Source organism: Pristiophorus japonicus, chromosome 19 (genome assembly GCF_044704955.1).
Source record: "Pristiophorus japonicus isolate sPriJap1 chromosome 19, sPriJap1.hap1, whole genome shotgun sequence".
Classification (NCBI taxonomy): Eukaryota; Metazoa; Chordata; class Chondrichthyes; family Pristiophoridae; genus Pristiophorus; species Pristiophorus japonicus.
This window is the reverse complement of record NC_091995.1, coordinates 42,002,258-42,021,516: the sequence shown is the minus strand read 5'-3', so window position 1 is coordinate 42,021,516 and position 19,259 is coordinate 42,002,258. Positions and strand designations below refer to the sequence as shown.

General features: G+C 48.6%; 1 protein-coding gene across 1 annotated transcript in view; it reads right to left on the bottom strand.

Moving 5' to 3' along the window:
- Positions 1-1,550: 1,550 nt before the first annotated feature.
- The window catches only part of LOC139230189 (E3 ubiquitin-protein ligase TRIM39-like), a 118,856-nt gene continuing 101,147 nt past the window's right edge, over positions 1,551-19,259 (bottom strand). Inside the window, exons 5-6 of the mRNA XM_070862029.1 lie at positions 15,378-15,493; positions 1,551-2,113 (exon numbers count right to left, since the gene is read on the bottom strand). Of these exons, the coding sequence (XP_070718130.1) occupies positions 1,551-2,113; positions 15,378-15,493 (679 nt within the window). The remainder of the gene's footprint in view (positions 2,114-15,377; positions 15,494-19,259) is intronic.

The following is a 19,259-nucleotide window of genomic DNA, read 5'->3' as shown; positions in this document are numbered from 1 at the left end:
ATCCCTGACGGGCAGCACAACCCGCCAATTGGAGTACATGCCCATTATCCTTACTCTCTGTCTCCCACCTCCCAACCAATCCCCCACCCATGTCAAGAGTCCAATTCAATGTGCTTGCATTTTTGTTAACAGTCTCTTATGTGGAACCTTGTTGAATGCCCTCTGGAAGTTCGTACAAAATAACATCTATGGAAACTCCCTTATCTACCGCATTAGTTAAAAAATTCAACTAGGTTCGTTAGACATGGCTTACCCTTTACAAATCCATGCTGGCTCCCTTTGCTTGCTTATGCGCAAATTGGGTGCCGTGTTTCCCACATTACAGCAGTGACCACACTCCAAAAGTAATTCATTGGCTGTAAAGCGCTTTGAGACGTCTGATAGTCGTGAAAGGTGCTGTAGAAATCAACGTTTTTTTTCTTTCTCTGAACAGTTCATGTTTGTCCAAATGCTCACTCACTCTGTTCCTAATAACAGATTCTAGTAACTTCCCCAGGACAGAGATTAGACTAATAGGCCTATAATTTCGCTCCTACCTTCATAAATAGTGACATTGGCGATTTTCCAATGCAAAGGGAGAATTCCTGAATTAAGAGTTTTGGAAGATCACGACTAAAGCATCTACAATTTCCTAACCTACTTATTTCCATTCCCTGGAGTGGAAACTATGAGGTTCTGGAGTTTTGGCTATCTTCAGTCCCATTATTTTCTCCATTACTATATATTTTTCCCACTTATATTAAATGTAGTAAGTTCCTCCCACTGATTTAATTTTCCTCATAGCGCTGGTACTTACTCTCTTGCTCTTCTGTGAAGACCCATACAAAAGGAATTATTCAGCAAGTCTCCTTATTTTCAATGACAATATCACCTGCGTCTTACACTACCCTCAGCCGAAGTTTTTCTCTTGTAAAAATGTTTATAGTGTTAGTGTGGAAGGGCAGAGTCTAAGCCTGGTCCCAATGTGAGCCTCACGACCTCACAGCCTCGCTATTGGCCTCCCCTTGGCCTTGCTCCTCACATTGCGGACTATGAAGTCCACGTAGAGGGAGAGATGCCGTGGGAAGGAGGACAGTAGGAGTATGTTTGAGTGTGTGTGTGTGTATGTATTGGCTACATGTGGTGGAGCCTGGTCTCCAGTCGTCTTGGACTCCCCCTTGCCACTGGACCAAGACCTTGCTCCGTGTGGTGGCTGGTGTGCAACGGCCGCCCCGCGTTAAAAGCATTCACGCACAGGCACCTTCCACCGTTTAAAATGAGTCCGTCAGTCAGCTGAGAACTCGTTTGTCGTGTGGAAGCAAGTCACGCTGGACCCCGAGGGACTGCCTGTGATGACGGTGAGCCTGGCTGGTGCCCATTCGAGTGCTTTAAAAAAATAAATAAATAAACGTGACAGAGGAGCTGCAGACTACGGCACCCTCTTTTTAAACGTGGATATTTGGATAGCCGGGGAATAGCAGCCGTTGTTATTCCGGGATTTGTGGAAACCAATGTGGACGCAGGGAGAGAGAGAGGGGCGGCGTGATTTTGATAACGGTGGGAAAGGTTCCTTAGATGCCCAGGGTGATGAGCTTGAGCGAGTCTCCCTTGTGGGCGATGTAAAAGTAGGGCATGATCTCCTCCGTGAATGTGTCTGTGAAAGTATAGAGGTGAGACACGTCTTCGGCGTCGTAAAAAGAGACCAGTCCGGCAGAATAGTCCAGGTACACCCCCAGCTTCCTCAGTCGCACCTTCAGCCGCAGTTCGATGGGAGGCGAGGTGAGGGCAGAGTAGTCTCCGTCCTGCAGGGCCAAGGCCCAGACCCCGGCCTGGGGCTCGGGCGTGAAGAACTTGCGGCTCTCCTGCCAGTGGAAGGGGGCGAAGCCCCTCTTCCTGGGGACCGAGCTCTTGGCCACCCCCACCTGCCAGACGGTGCTGTCCCACACCTCCACCTCCCAGCAGTGCTTGCCCGACATGAAGCCCTCCGACCCCAGCACACTGAGCCAGCGGCTGAAGCGCTCCGGGTTGTCCGGGATGTCATCCTGCTTGTCGCCCACGCGCACCTCGGTGCCATCCCGGGACAGGATCAGGTGGGAGTTCGCCGTTTTCGGGTCTAGGGTCAGGAGAGTCGGAACTGCAACACACAGAGAGATACAAGGGAGAGTGTGTGAGAGAGATAGAGAGAGAGAGAGAGAAGAGAGAAGAGAGAAAGAGGAACGTTAAACTGTCGGCAATGAGCACAGAAAATCTCTTTAAACAAACAGTGGGTCAAGGCAGCACCTGTGGAGAGAGGAAAGGAGGAGTTATCATTTCATAGAATCACAGAATCTCACAGCGCAGAAGGAGGCCATTCGGCCCATCGTGCTTGTGACACAGCTATCCAATTGGTCCCAGTCCCCCCAGCTCTTTCTAATTGGACATAAGGGAATCATAATAAGAACATAAGAATTAGGACCAGGAGTAGGCCATCTAGCCCCTCGAGCCTGCTCCACCATTCAACAAGATCATGGCTGATCTGGCCGTGGACTCAGCTCCACTTACCCGCCCGCTCCCCGTAACCCTTAATTCCCTTATTGGTTAAAAATCTATCTATCTGTGACTTGAATACATTCAATGAGCTAGCCTCAACTGCTTCCTTGGGCAGAGAATTCCACAGATTCACAACCCTCTGGGAGAAGAAATTCCTTCTCAACTCGGTTTTAAATTGGCTCCCCCGTATTTTGAGGCTGTGCCCCCTAGTTCTAGTCTCCCCGACCAGTGGAAACAACCTCTCTGCCTCTATCTTGTCTATTCCTTTCATTATTTTAAATGTTTCTATAAGATCACCCCTCACCCTTCTGAACTCCAACGAGTAAAGACCCAGTCTGCTCAATCTATCATCATAAGGTAACCCCCTCATCTCAATCAAGGGATATGGGGACAGTGCAGGAAGATGGAGAGGTAGATGATCAGCCATGATCTTATTGAATGGCGGAGCAGCCTCAAGGGGCCGAATGGCCGACTCTTGCTCCTAATTCTTATGTTATGTTCTTTCCCCATAGCTCTGCAAGTGTTTCCTTTTCACGTACTTATCCAATTCCGTTTTGAATGTTACTATTGAATCTGCTTCCACCACCCTTTCAGGCGATGCGTTCCAGATCATAACAACTAAATTCTCCTCACCTTTCCCCCTGGCTTTTTTGGTTTCAAGCTATTGGTACCTATTCGGGGTAGTTAGGGGCAGACACCAGTCAAGGCACGAGTTTGACCCTGCTTGTGTAAAATACCAAGATGTGTGTGCTTTAAGTGGGCTGATGCACACAGGGATCTTACACAAGTGACTTCACCAAGGGGTTAACGTCAGGGCAGGGCCACTTTGACCCGGTAGAGAGAAATTCAACGTTCTTTTTTTTAATTCCACCAACTCCATCTCTCTTCAGGGTTCAGCTGTGGCTCAGTGGGCAGCACACTCGCCTCCGAGTCAGAAGGTTGTGGGTTCAAGTCCCACTCCGGGAACTTCAGCACCTCAATCTAGGCCGACACTCCCAGTGCAGTGCTGAGGGAGTGCTGCACTGTCGGAGGTGCCGTCTTTCGGATGAGATATTAAACCGAGGCTCTCTCAAGTGGACGTTAAAGATCCCAGGGCATTATTTCGAAGAAGAGCAGGGGATTTATCTCCGGTGTCCTGGGGCCAATATTTATCCCACAACCAACATAACCAAAACAGATTATCTGGTCATTTATCACATTGCTGGTTGTGGGAGCTTGCTGTGCATAAATTGGCTGCTGTGTTTCCTACATTACAATAGTGACTACACTTCAAAAATACTTCATTGGCTGTAAAGTGCTTTGGGACATCCTGGGGTCATGAAACTGCTGTATAAATCCAAGGCTTTCTTTTAAAGCAGTTTACATGACGCTGAATTGAGCTTCAGATCACATATCCGCTCCATCACCAAGACTGCCTTTTTCCACCTCCGCAACATTGCCCGTCTCAGCTCACCTGCTGCAGAAACCTTCATCCATGTCCTTGTTACCTCGAGAAATGACTATTCCAATGCACGCCTGGCTGGCCTCCCACATTCTCTGCAAACGTGAGCTCACCCAAAATACAGACCTCGTATCCTAACTCGCATCAAGCTCTGCTCGTCCACATCCCTGTGCTTGGTGACCTACACTGGTTCCCGGCAACGTCTCCATTTTAAAACTCTCATCCTCGTGTTCAAATCCCTCCATGAACCCCTGGTTTCAGCTGTGCCACTTTAGTGTCACTCTTGTCTGAATCAGAAGGTTGTGGATTCAAATCCCACTTGAGAGATTTGAGCACAAAATTTAAGCTGACACTCCAGTGCAGTGCTGAGGGAGTGCTGCACTGTTGGAGCTGCCGTCTTTCGGAGATGTTAAACCAAGTACACATCTCCCTTCTCAGGTGGATGTAAAAGATCCCATGGTACTTTTCGAAGAAGAGCAGTGGATTTTTCCCTTGTGTCCTGGCCAATATTTATCACTCAATCAAGGTCACTTAAAAAAAAAAACATATTATCATATTGCTGTTTGTGGGAGCTTGCTGTGCACAAATTGGCTGCCGTATTTCCTCCATTACAAAAGAAACTATATTTCAAAAGTACTTAATTGACTGTAAAGCACTTTGGTATGTCCCGAGATCACACAAGTTTTTCTTTATTGCCGGAGTTCCGCCCCTCTCTGCAACCCTCCGAGATCTCTGCACTCCTCCAATTCTGGCCTCTTGCATAAGAACATATGAAATAGCAGGATTAGGCCATTTGGCTCTTCGAGCCTGCTCCGCCATTCAATAAGATCATGGCTGATCTGATCTGATCATGGACTCAGCTCCGCTTCCCTGCCCGCTCCCCATAACGCTTTATTCCCTGATCGCTCAAAAATCTGTCTATCTCCGCCTTAAATATATTCAATGATCCAGCCTCCACAGCTCTCTGGGGCAGAGAATTCCACAGATTTACAACCCTCTGAGAGAAGAAATTCCTCCTCATCTCAGTTTTAAATGGGCTGCCCCTTATTCTAAGATTATTTCCCCTAGTTCCAGTCTCCCCGATCAGTGGAAACATCCTCTCTGCATCCACCTCGTCAAGCCCCCTCATAATTTTATATGTTTCAATAAGATCATCTCTCATTCTTCTGAATTCCAATGAGTAGAGGCCCAACCTACTCAACCTTTCCTCATAAGTCAACCCCTCATCTCCAGAATCAACCTAGTGAACCTCCTCTGAACTGCCTCCAAAGCAAGTATATCCTTTCTTAAATAATGAAACCAAAACTGTACGCAGTATTCAAGGTGTGGCCTCACCAATACCCTGTATAACTGTAGCGAGACTTGCCTGCTTTTATACTCCATCCCTTTTGCAATAAAGGCCAAGATTCCATTGGCCTTCCTGATCACTTGCTGTACCTGCACGCTAACCTTTTGTGTTTCATGCACAAGTACCCCCAGGTCCCGCTGTACTGCAGCACTTTGCAATCTTTCTCCATTTAAATAATAACTTGCTCTTTGATTTTTTCTGCCAAAGTGCTTAACCTCACACTTTCCAACATTACACTCCATCTGCCAAATTTTTGCCCACTCACTTAGCCTGTCTATGTCCTTTTGTTAATTAAGGATGATATCAGGGCAGTTGTGAGAGACGATATTGGCTCTAATGAACAAAATGTTGAATCATTGTGAGTGGAGATTAGAGATAGTAAGGGGAAAAAGTCACTGGTGGGCGTAGTTTATAGGCCCCCAAATAATAACTTCACGGTGGGGCGGGCAATAATCAAGGGAATAAATGGAGGCATGTGAAAAGGAACGGCAGTAATCATGGGGGATTTTAACCTACATATGGAATGGTCTAATCAAATCGCAAGGGGTAGCCTGGAGGAGGAATTCATAGAATGCATACGGGATTGTTTCTTAGAACAGTATGTTACAGAACCTATAAGGGAGCAAGCTATCTTAGATCTGGTCCTCTGTAATGAGACAGGGATAATAAACGATCTCCTAGTAAAAGATCCTCTCGGAATGAGTGATCACAGTATGGTAGAATTTGTAATACAGATTGAGGGTGAGGAAGTAGTGTCTAAAACGAGCATACTGTGCTTAAACAAAGGGGACTACAGTGGGATGAGGGCAGAGCTAAAGTAGACTGGGAACACAGACTAAATGGTGGCACAATTGAGGAACAGTGGAGGACTTTTAAGGAGCTCTTTCATAGTGCTCAACAAAAATATATTCCAATGAAAAAGAAGGGCGGTAAGAGAAGGGATAACCAGCCGTGGATAACCAAGGAAGTTAAGGAGAGTATCAAATTAAAAAACAATGCGTATAAGGTGGCCAAGGTTAGTGGGAAAATAGAAGATTGGGAAAATTTTAAACGACAGCAAAGAATGACTAAGAAAGCAATAAAGAAAGGAAAGATAGATTACGAAGGTAAACTTGCGCAAAACATAAAAACGGATAGTAAAAGCTTTTACAGATATATAAAATGGAAAAGAGTGACTAAAGTAAATGTTGGTCCCTTTGAAGATGAGAAGGGGGATTTCATAATGGGAAATGTGGAAATGGCTGAGACCTTAAACAATTATTTTGCTTCGGTCTTCACAGTGGAAGACACAGAAATCATGCCAGAAATTGCTGATCACAGGAATGTGGGGAGGACCTGGAGACAATCACTATCACTAGGGAGGTAGTGCTGGACAGACTAATGGGACTGAAGGTAGACAAGTCCCCTGGTCCTGATGAAATGCATCCCAGGGTATTAAAAGAGATGGCGGAAGTTATAGCAGATGCATTCGTTATAATCTACCAAAATTCTCTGGACTCTGGGGAGGTACCAGCGGATTGGAAAGCAGCTAATGTAACGCCTCCGTTTAAAAAAGGGGGCAGACAAAAGGCAGGTAACTATAGGCCAGTTAGTTTAACATCTGTAGTGGGGAAAATGCTTGAAACTATCATTAAGGAAGAAATAGCGGGACATCTAGATAGGAATAGTGCAATCAAGCAGACGCAGCATGGATTCATGAAGGAGAAATCATGTTTAACTAATTTACTGGAATTCTTTGAGGATATAACGAGCATGGTGAATAGAGGTGTACCGATGGATGTGGTGTATTTAGATTTTCAAAAGGCATTCGATAAGGTGCCACACAAAAGGTTACTGCAGAAGATAAAGGTATGCGGAGTCAGAGGAAATGTATTAGCATGGATAGAGAATTGGCTAGCTAACAGAAAGCAGAGAGTCGGGATAAATGGGTCCTTTTCGGGTTGGAAATCGGTGGTTAGTGGTGTGCCACAGGGATCGGTGCTGGGACCACAACTGTTTGCAATATACATAGATGACCTGGAAGAGGGGACAGAGTGTAGTGTAACAAAATTTGCAGATGACACAAAGATTAGTGGGAAAGTGGGTTGTGTAGAGGACACAGAGAGGCTGCAAAGAGATTTAGATAGGTTAAGCGAATGGCCTAAGGTTTGGCAGATGGAATACAATGTCGGAAAGTGTGAGGTCATCCACCTTGGGAAAAAAAACAAAAAAAGGGAATACTATTTGAATGGGGAGAAATTACAACATGCTGCGGTGCAGAGGGACCTGGGGATCCTTGTGCATGAATCCCAAAAAGTTAGTTTGCAGGTGCAGCAGGTAATCAGGAAGACGAATGGAATGTTGGCCTTCATTGCGAGAGATGGAGTACAAAAGCAGGGAAGTCCTTTTGCAACTGTATAGGGTATTGGTGAGGCTGCACCTGGAGTACTGCGTGCAGTTTTGGTCGCCTTACTTAAGGAAGGATATACTGGCTTTGGAGGGGGTACAGAGACGATTCACTAGGCTGATTCCGGAGATGAGGGGGTTACCTTATGATGATAGATTGAGTAGACTGGGTCTTTACTCAGTGGAGTTCAGAAGGATGAGGGGTGATCTTATAGAAACATTTAAAATAATGAAAGGGATAGACAAGATAGAGGCAGAGAGGTTGTTTCCACTAGTCGGGGAGACTAGAACTAGGGGGGCACAGTCTCAAAATACGGGGGAGCCAATTTAAAACCGAGTTGAGAAGGAATTTCTTCTCCCAGAGGGTTGTGAATCTGTGGAATTCTCTGCCCAGGGAAGCAGTTGAGGCTAGCTCATTGAATGTATTCAAGTCACAGATAGATAGATTTTTAACCAATAAGGGAATTAAGGGTTATGGGGAGCGGGCGGGTAAGTGGAGCTGAGTCCACGGCCAGATCAGCCATGACCTTGTTGAATGGCGGAGCAGGCTCGAGGGGCTAGATGGCCTACTCCTGTTCCTAATTCTTATGTTCTTATGTTTATTACATGCAATGTATCCACTATGTCTGCAGTCACTTCTTTTAGGAGCCTAGGATGTAAGCCATCAGGTCCAGGGGACTTGTCCGCCTTTAGTCCCATTATTTTACCGAGTACTACTTCTTTAGCGATAGTGATTGTATTCAGTTCCTCCCTCCCTATAGCCCATTGATTATCCACTATTGGGATGTTTTTAAGTGTCTTCTAAAGTGAAGACTGATACAAAATATTTGTTCAAAGTCTCTGCCATTTCCCTAATCTCCATTATTAATTCCCCAGTCTCATCCTCTAAGGGACCATCATCATCATAGGCAGTACCTTGAAATCGAGAAAGACTTGCTTCCGCTCTAAAAGTGAGTTCTCAGGTGACTGAACAGTCCAATACGGGAATTACAGTCTCTGTCACAGGTGGGACAGACAGTGGTTGAAGGAAAGGGTGGGTGGGACTGGTTTGCCACATGCTCCTTCCGCTGCCTGCGCTTGATTTCTGCATGCTCTCGGCGACGAGACTCGAGGTACTCAGCGCCCTCCCGGATGCTCTTCCTCCACTTAGGGCGGTCTTTGGCCAGGGATTCCCAGGTGTCGGTGGGGATGTTGCACTTTATCAAGGAGGCTTTGAGGGTGTCCTTGAAATGTTTCCTCTACCCACCTGGGGCTCGCCTGCTGTGTCGGAGTTCCAAGTAGAGCGTTTGCTTTGGGAGTCTTGCGTCAGGGATGCAAACAATGTGGCCCACCCAACGGAGCTGGTCGACTGTGATCAGTGTTTCGATGCTGGGGATGTTGGCCTGGTCAAGGACACTAACGTTGGTGCGTCTGTCCTTCCCAGTGGATTTGCAGGATCTTGCGGTGACATTGTTGGTGGTATTTCTCCAGCGACTTGAGGTGTCTACTGTACATGGTCCATGTTTCTGAGCCTTACAGGAGGCGGGTATCACTACAGCCCTGTAGGCCATAAGCTTGGTGCCAGATTTGAGGGCCTGATCTTCGAACACTCTCTTCCTAAGGCGGCCGAAGGCTGCGCTGGCGTACTGGAGGCGATGTCTGTCCTTGCTGATAATAGGGTCCCGAGGTATGGAAAGTGGTCCACGTTGTCTAGGACCGCGTCATGGATCTTGATGACTGGGGGGGGGCAGTGCTGTGAGGCGGGGTCAGGTTGGTGGAGGACCTTTGTCTTACAAATGTTTAGTGCATGTTTAGTGTCAGGCCCATGCTTTCATAAGCCTCAGTAAAGATGTTGACTTTGACTTGGAGTTCAGCCTCTGTGTGCGCAGACGCAGGCATCGTCCACGTACTGTAGCTCGACGACAGAGGTTGGGATGGTCTTCGATCTGGCCTGGAGATGACGAAGGTTGAACAGGTTCCCACTGGTTCTGTAGTTTAGTTCCACTCCAGCGGGGAGCTTGCTGAGTGTGAGGTGGAGCATTGCAGCGAGGAAGGTCGAGAAGAGGGTTGGTGCGATGACGTAGCCCTGCTTGACCCCGGTCCGGACCAACATTTACTTTAGCCACTCTTTTCCTTTTTATGTACCTGTAGAAGCTCTAAATATCTGTTTTTATATGTTGTGCTAGTTTACTTTCATAATCTATCTTCACTCTCTATTATTTTTTTTAGTCGTTCTTTGCTGGCTTTTAAAAATTTCCCAATCCTCTGTCCTCCCACTAATCTTGGCCACATCGTATGCCCTTGTTTTCAATTTGATACCATCCCTTATTTCCTTAGTTAGCCACGAATGGTTATCCCTTCTCTTACAGTCTTTCCTTCTCATTGGGATATATTTTTGTTGAATGTTATGAAATATATCTTTAAATGTCTGCGACTGTTCATCCACTGTCCCACACTTTAATCTATTTTCCTAGTCCACTTTAGCCAACTCTGCCTTCATACCTTTGTAGTCTCCTTTATTTAAGCTTAAGACACTGGTTTGTGATCCATCTTTCTCACCCTCCAACTGAATTTGAAATTCAACCATGTTGTGATCACTCTTTCCTGGAGGAGATCGTTTATTAATCCTGTCTCATTACACAATACCAGATTTAAGATCGCCTGCTCCCTGGTTGGTTCCGCAACATACTGTTCAAGGAAACTATCCCGGATACATTCTCTGAACTCTTCCTCAAGGTTACTTTGGCCAATTTGCTTTGTCCAATCAATATGAAGGTTAAAATCGCCCATGATTATTGCCATTCCTTTTTTACAAGCCTCCATTATTTCTTGATTTATACTCCGTCCAACAGTGTAGCTACTGTTAGGGGGCCTATGGACTACGTCCACCAGCAACTTACCCCCTTATTATTCCTTATCTCCACCCAAACTGATTTTACATCTTGATCTTCTGAGCCAATATCGTTTCTCATTAACGCACTGATCTCTCCCTTTGTTAACAGAGTTACCCACCTCCTTTTCCCTTCTATCTATCCTTCCGAATTGTCAGATACCCCTGAATATTCAGTTCCAGCCTTGGTCACCTTGCAACCACGTCTCTGTAATGGCTATCAGATCGTACCCATTTATATCTATTTGTACCGTCAATTCATCTATTTTGTTACGAATGCTGCGTGCATTCAGATAAAGAGCGTTTAAATTAGTTTATCATTTTTTCCTGCTTTGACCTCACTTTCTGATACACTTTTTTGTTTATACATTCTGTCCCTTCCTGTCACGTGCCGATCAGATTGGCATCACTCTACCATCGATGTCCGAGCCTTCAGCTGCCTCGGCCCTAAGCTCTGGAATTCCCTTCCTAAACCTCTCGGACTCTCTACCTCTTTTAAGATGCTCCGTCACCTGTCTTAATATCTTTCTTTGACTCCGTCAATTTTGTTTGATAACGCTCTTATGGTACGTTTTACCAGGAGACATAAGGGACCGCCCATTTAAAACTGAGATAAGGAGGAATTTCTTCTCTCTGAGGGTTGTAAATCTTTGGAATTCTCTGCCCCAGAGAGCTGTGGAGGCTGGGTCATTGAATATATTTAAGGTGGAGATAGACAGATTTTTGAACAATAAGGGAATAAAGGGTCATGGGGAGCGGGCAGGGTAGTGGAGCCGAGTCCATGATCAGATCAGCCATGATCTTATTAAATGGCGGAGCAGGCTCGAGGGGCCAAATGGCCTACTCCTGCTCCTATTTCTTATGTTTTTATGTTCTTATGTTAAAGGCGCTATGTAAATGCAATTTTTATTGCTCATTTGTCAAGCTGTTTTAAACACCAGTGGCCCTTCAACAGCTTATATTGGAGTCGTGCCCCTTCATGGAGTGGCATTTCACAGTGTGACGAGAGAGCAGGGCAAGTTAATGGGGAGGAACCGGTTTCCAAGGCACAAACAGACAGAGTGCTTTTTTAAAGCGCTTATGAGGCAAGTGAGTGAAGTGGGGATCGGCCCCTGACTGAGGTGTAGAGTAAAGACAAGACATGCAGCAATCCGGAGAGAAGATCAGGGGTTGGTCAGTAATCGGGAGTGAGGGAGGGGGATGGTCAGTAATCGGGACTGAGGGAGGGAGATGGTCAGTAATCGGGAGTGAGGGAGGGAGATGATCAGTAATCGGGAGTGAGGGAGGGAGATGGTCAGTAATCGGGAGTGAGGGAGGGAGATGGTCAGTAATCGGGAGTGAGGGAGGGAGATGATCAGTAATCGGGAGTGAGGGAGGGGGATGATCAGTAATCGGGAGAGAGGGAGGGGGATGGTCAGTAATCGGGAGTGAGGGAGGGAGATGGTCAGTAATCGGGAGTGAGGGAGGGAGATGATCAGTAATCGGGAGAGAGGGAGGGGGATGGTCAGTAATCGGGAGTGAGGGAGGGGGATGGTCAGTAATCGGGAGTGAGGGAGGGGGATGGTCAGTAATCGAGAGTGAGGGAGGCGGATGGTCAGTAATCGGGAGTGAGGGAGGGAGATGGTCAGTAATCGGGAGTGAGGGAGGGAGATGGTCAGTAATCGGGAGTGAGGGAGGGGGATAGTCAGTAATCGGGAGTGAGGGAGGGAGGGTCAGTAATCGGGAGTGTGGGAGGGGGATGGTCAGTAATCGGGAGTGAGGGAGGGAGGGTCAGTAATCGGGAGTGAGGGAGGGAGATGGTCAGTAATCGGGAGTGAGGGAGGGAGGGTCAGTAATCGGGAGTGAGGGAGGGAGATGGTCAGTAATCGGGAGTGAGATGGTCAGTAATCGGGAGTGAGGGAGGGAGGGGGATGGTCAGTAATCGGGAGTGAGGGAGGGAGGGGGATGGTCAGTAATCGGGAGTGAGGGAGGGGAATGGTCAGTAATCGGGAGTGAGGGAGGGAGATGGTCAGTAATCGGGAGTGAGGGAGGGAGATGGTCAGTAATCGGGAGTGAGGGAGGGGGATGGTCAGTAATCGAGAGTGAGGGAGGCGGATGGTCAGTAATCGGGAGTGAGGGAGGGGGATGGTCAGTAATCGGGAGTGAGGGAGGGAGATGGTCAGTAATCGGGAGTGAGGGAGGGGGATAGTCAGTAATCGGGAGTGAGGGAGGGATGGTCAGTAATCGGGAGTGAGGGAGGGAGGGTCAGTAATCGGGAGTGAGGGAGGGAAATGGTCAGTAATCGGGAGTGAGGGAGGGAGATGGTCAGTAATCGGGAGTGAGGGAGGGGGATGGTCAGTAATCGGGAGGGAGGGTCAGTAATCGGGAGTGAGGGAGGGGGATGGTCAGTAATCGGGAGTGTGGGAGGGAGATGGTCAGTAATCGGGAGTGAGGGAGGGGGATGGTCAGTAATCGGGAGTGAGGGTCAGTAATCGGGAGTGAGGGAGGGGGATGGTCAGTAATCGGGAGTGAGGGAGGGAGGGTCAGTAATCGGGAGTGAGGGAGGGGGATGGTCAGTAATCGGGAGGGAGGGTCAGTAATCGGGAGTGAGGGAGGGGGATGGTCAGTAATCGGGAGTGTGGGAGGGAGATGGTCAGTAATCGGGAGTGAGGGAGGGAGGGTCAGTAATCGGGAGTGAGGGAGAGGGATGGTCAGTAATCGGGAGTGAGGGAGGGGGATGGCCAGTAATCGGGAGTGAGGGTCAGTAATCGGGAGTGAGGGAGGGGGATGGTCAGTAATCGGGAGTGAGGGAGGGAGGGTCAGTAATCGGGAGTGAGGGAGGGAGATGGTCAGTAATCGGGAGTGAGGGAGGGAGATGGTCAGTAATCGGGAGTGAGGGAGGGAGATGGTCAGTAATCGAGGGAGGGTCAGTAATCGGGAGTGAGGGAGGGAGGGTCAGTAATCGGGAGTGAGGGTCAGTAATCGGGAGTGAGGGAGGGGGATGGTCAGTAATCGGGAGGGAGGGTCAGTAATCGGGAGTGAGGGAGGGGGATGGTCAGTAATCGGGAGTGAGGGAGGGAGGGTCAGTAATCGGGAGTGAGGGAGGGAGATGGTCAGTAATCGGGAGTGAGGGAGGGAGATGGTCAGTAATCGGGAGTGAGGGAGGGAGATGGTCAGTAATCGGGAGTGAGGGAGGGAGATGGTCAGTAATCGGGAGTGAGGGAGGGAGATGGTCAGTAATCGGGAGTGAGGGAGGGGGATGGTCAGTAATCGGGAGTGAGGGGAGGGAGATGGTCAGTAATCGGGAGTGAGGGAGGGAGGGTCAGTAATCGGAAGTGAGGGAGGGAGATGGTCAGTAATCGGGAGTGAGGGAGGGAGGGTCAGTAATCGGGAGTGAGGGAGGGAGGGTCAGTAATCGGGAGTGAGGGAGGGAGATGGTCAGTAATCGCGAGTGAGGGAGGGGGATGGTCAGTAATCGGGAGTGAGGGAGGGGGATGGTCAGTAATCGGGAGTGAGGGAGGGAGGGTCAGTAATCGGGAGTGAGGGAGGGAGATTGTCAGTAATCGGGAGTGAGGGAGGGAGATGGTCAGTAATCGGGAGTGAGGGAGGGGGATGGTCAGTAATCGGGAGTGAGGGTCAGTAATCGGGAGTGTGGGAGGGGGATGGTCAGTAATCGGGAGTGAGGGAGGGGGATGGTCAGTAATCGGGAATGAGGGAGGGAGATTGTCAGTAATCGGGAGTGAGGGAGGGAGATTGTCAGTAATCGGGAGTGAGAGGGTCAGTAATCCTGATAAATAGGAAGAATCGAACAAAAAATAATTTAATAATCCAGCAGAATGAGTGTGTAATGAATGGAGATGAAGGGGTTGTCGTATGACAAAGGTTGAGCAGGTTGGGCCTATACCCATTAAAGTTTAGAAGAATGAGAGGTGATCTTATTGAAACATATAAGATACTGAGGGGGCTTGACAGGGTAGATGCAGAGAGGATGTTTCCCCTCGTGGGGAAATCTAGAACTAGGCATAGCTTCAGAATAATGGGTCGTCCATTTAAAGCAGAGATGAGGAGGAATTTCTTCCTTCAGAGGGTGATGAATCTGTGGAATTCTCTGCCCCAGAGAGCTGTGGAGGCTGGGTCATTGAATATATTTATGGTGGAGATAGACCGATATTTGTACGATTAAGGAGTCAAGGGTTATGGGGAGTGGGCAGGGAAGTGGAGACAAGGCAGAAGATCAGCCATGATCTTATTGAATGGCGGAGCAGGCTCAAGTAGCCAGATGGTTTACTCCTGCTCCTATTTCTTATGTTCGTGAGACAATGTGACAGCCAATATGTTCACAGCAAAATCCCATGATCAGCAAAAGGAGATCAATGAAAAGTGAATCATTGTGGTGGGGCTGTTTGTAGATTGAATGTTGGCCATTGCTGCTCTGCTCATGGGATCTTTATCACCCACCTGTACAGGCAGATGGAGCCTCAGATTAACCTCGCATCCAAAAGACGACTCCTCCGACCGTGCAGCGCTCCCTCAGAGGGGCGTCAGCTGAGATAAGGCGCTCAAGTCCGGGCTTTTTTGGGGGGCAGGGTGTCAGCAGCCGCCGCCTTCCCGAATCCCGTCAGCAGACAATTCGACATTGGAGGGCATCACATAAGCGTCCGATCTTGTTTTGCCCGACAGCCAGCTCAGCGCGCTTTTCCTCCCAGATCGCTGAAGAGCGATCACGGTGGCCCTTTCCCCCTCTAGCTTTCCTTCCCCCCCCACCCCCCCCACCCCACCATCGGACGTCGAGTCTGACTGCCGCACCCTCTTCCCCCCATATCAGAAAGCCAATGAGGCAGCCTTACCTGGTTTGATATGTTTGAACATCCGCTTCCACACTGCATACTGCAGGGGGACATTGAAGCCACCCTGGCTCAGATCTAGAGGCAGTTCCTTGGGTTTGTTCACAAGGTTACCGGACCTGTAGAAAGCAGAGTCAAGCTGAAGATTAAGTGGAGCACTGAAGTTCGAAGAGCAGGGGAGTTATCCCCGGTGTCCTGGGGCCAATATTCATCCCTCAATCAACGTCACAAAAACAGATTATTCGGTCGCTATCACATTGCTGTTTGTGGGAGCTTGCTGTGCGCAAATTAGCTGCTGCGTTTCCCACATTACAACAGTGACTGCACTCAAAAGTACTTCATTGGCTGTAAAGCATTTTGAGACATCCAGTTGTCGTGAAAGGCGCTATATAAATGCAAATCTTACTTTCTTTCATCAGAGTATTACTACACAGAGTTAAAGCTCCCTTGTTCAAATCCACACCAGGAGATACTAGCGCAGGTTTGTGAACAGGCTGCACTTGAATCGTACTGAGCATTTGTAACAGACCCCAAGGGGCGTTTGGGCTTACAGTGTAAAACAGATGATAGCGATTCATACACTGAAGTGGATGGTGATGAAAATCGGGCGAGCTGGGTAACGGGCGTCTGAATCTAATCTGTTTTAACCTATCGCCGAATGCCAAGGTTAGAAACATAGACATAGAAACATAGAAAATAGGTGTAGGAGTAGGCCATTCGGCCCTTCTAGCCTGCACCGCCATTCAATGAGTTCATGGCTGAACATTCAACTTCAGTACCCCATTCCTGCTTTCTCGCCATACCCCTTGATCCCCCTAGTAGTAAGGACCTCATCTAACCCCCGAGCGGGTCGTCTGCCTTTCACTGAATGGCGTGAGCGGGACAGGCTGTCAAGATCAATGGAGGGAAGAGGGAAAGAGAGGGGGAGGGGAAAAAGAGAATGAGGGGGAGCAGAGAGAGAGAGAGAGAGAGAGAGAGAGAGAGAGAGAGAGAGAGAGAGAGAGAGAGAGAGAGTGAGGGTGGAAAAGGAGAGGGAGGGGGGGAAAAGGAGAGGGAGGGGCGAAAAGGAGAGGGAGGGGCGAAAAGGAGAGGGAGGGGCGAAAAGGAGAGGGAGGGGCGAAAAGGAGAGGGAGGGGGGAAAAGGAGAGGGAGGGGGGAAAAGGAGAGGGAGGGGGGGAAAAGGAGAGGGAGGGGGGAAAAGGAGAGGGAGGGGGGAAAAGGAGAGGGAGGGGGGAAAAGGAGAGGGAGGGGGGAAAAGGAGAGGGAGGGGGGAAAAGGAGAGGGAGGGGGGAAAAGGAGAGGGAGGGGGGAAAAGGAGAGGGAGGGGGGAAAAGGAGAGGGAGGGGGGAAAAGGAGAGGGAGGGGGGAAAAGGAGAGGGAGGGGGGAAAAGGAGAGGGAGGGGGGAAAAGGAGAGGGAGTGGGGAAAGGAGAGGGAGGGGGAAAGGGAGAGGGGAGAAGAGAGAGTGAGAGAGAGAGAGAGAGAGACAGGGTGGGAGTGAGGGGGGGAAGAGACAGATAAGGAGAGAAAGAGAGGAAAGAGAGAGACAGGGGGAAGAGAGGGAGAGAAGAGAAAATGAGGGAGGGGGAGAAGGGAGAGGGAGATGGGGTGAGAGTGAGGAGGACAGAGAGAGAGATAGAGAGTTAGGGGGGGAGGGAAAGAGAGGGAAAGAGAGATAGTAAGCAATGTGTGAGGAGGACACACAAAATCTGCAAAAGGACATAGACAGGCTAAGTGAGTGGGCAAAAATTTGGCAGATGTAATATAATGCTGGCAGGTGTGAGCTCATGCACTTTGACAGAAAAAAATCAAAGAGCAAGTTATTATTTAAATGGAGAAAGATTGCAAAGTGCCGCAGTACAGCGGGATCTGGGGATACTTGTGCATGAAACACAAAAGGATAGTATGCAGGTACAGCAAGTGATCAGGAAGGCCAATGGAATCTTGGCCTTTATTGCAAAGAGGATTGAGTATAAAAGCAGGGAAGTCTTGGTACAGTTATACAGGGTATTGGTGAGGCCACACCTGGAATACTGCGTACAGTTTTGGTTTTGTAACATCTGTAAGCTTGTAATGTTTGTAGCTCCACATTGTGGATGTGGACGTATTGTGTACTGCAACTACAGAGTTAATAATAAACAGAACCAGGCTGTTCCAGAGGCTTCCGACAGAGCTGCCTGCCGTGTTAGGAGCTGTGTGTGCTGTGCTCTGTGAATATATCACAGGTTTCCATATTTACGAAAGGACATACTTGCTTTGGAGGCAGTTCAGAGAAGGTTCACTCGGTTGATTCCGGGGATGAGGGGGTTGACTTATGAGGAAAGGTTGAGGAGGTTGGACCTCTACTCATTGGAATTCAGAAGAATGAGAGGTGATCTTATCGAAACGTACAAGATTATGAGGAGGCTTGACAAGGTAGATGGAGAGGATGTTTCCACTGATGGGGGAGACTAGAACTAGAGATCATGATCTTAAAATAAGGGGCCGCCCATTTAAAACCGTCTTCTCTCAGAGGGTTGTAAATCTGTGGAATTCGCTGCCTCAGAGAGCTGTGGAAGCCGGGACACTGAATAAATTTAAGACAAAGATAGATAGTTTCTTAACCGATAAGGGGATAAGGGGTTATGGGGAGCGGGCAGGGAAGTGGAGCTGAGTCATGATCAGATCAGCCATGATCTAATTGAATGGCGGAGCAGGCTCGAGGGGCCGAATGGCCTACTCCTGCTCCTATTTCTTATGTTCTTATGTAAGAGAGGGAGAGGGGAAGAGAGAGGAGAAACAGAGAGAGGTAGAGAGAAAGAAGGGAAGAGAGAGAGGTGGAAAGAGATAGATGGGGGAAGAGCGAGATAGGGGGAAGAGCAAAAGGGGAAGATGAAAGGGGATGAGAAATACAACAAGTTGTATTTATATAGCACCTTTAACATCCCATGGGAGAAAGAGGGACGAGAGAGAGAGGCAGGGAGAGAGAGGGGGAAGAGAGAGAGGGCAATATAAATACAAGCTGTTGTTGTTGTACCTCTCTGTCCCAAGTCGCTTCATAGCAGTATTATAAGACAAACAATTGACACCCAGCCACATAGGGAGAAATTAGGGCAGAGGACCAAAAGCTTGGTCACAGAGGTAGGTTTTAAGGAGCGTCTTGAAGGCGGAAAGAGAGGTCGAGAGGCGGAGAGGTTTAGGCAGGGAGTTCCAGAGCTTGCGGCCTAGGCAACAGAAAGCACGGCCACCGATGGCAGAGCGATTATAATCAGGGATGCTCAAGAGGGCAGAATTAGAGGAGTGCAGAGGACGGGGTTAAGGGAGGGGGGATTGTGGGGCTGGCAGAGATTACAGAGATAGGGAGAGGCAAGGCCAGGGAGGGATTTGTAAACAAGGATGAGAATTTTGAAATCGAGGCATTGCTTAACCGTCAGCCAATGTAGGTCAGCGAGCACAGGGGATGATGGGCGTTTGTGACTTGGTGTGAGTTAGGACACGGGCAGCCAAGTTTTGGATCACCTCTAGTTTACGTGGGAGGCCAGCCAGGAGTGCGCTGGAATAGTCGAATCCAGAGGTAACAAAGGAATGGATGAGGGTTTCAGCAGCGGATGAGCTGAGGCAGGGGTGGAGACGGGCGATGTTACGGAGGTGGAAATAGGCGGTTTTAGTTATGCTGCAGATATGTGGTCGAAAGCTCATTTCAGGCGCAAATATGAACAGTCTGGTTCAGCCTCAGACAGAAGTTGGGGAGCGGGATGGAGTCAGTGGCTGGGGAACGGAGCTTGTGGTGAGGGACTGAAAAGAATGGCTTCTGTGTTCCCAATAGTTAATTAGAGAAAATTTCTGCTCATCCAGAACTGGATGTCGGACAAGCGATCTGCTAATTTAGAGACGGGGAGGGGTCGAG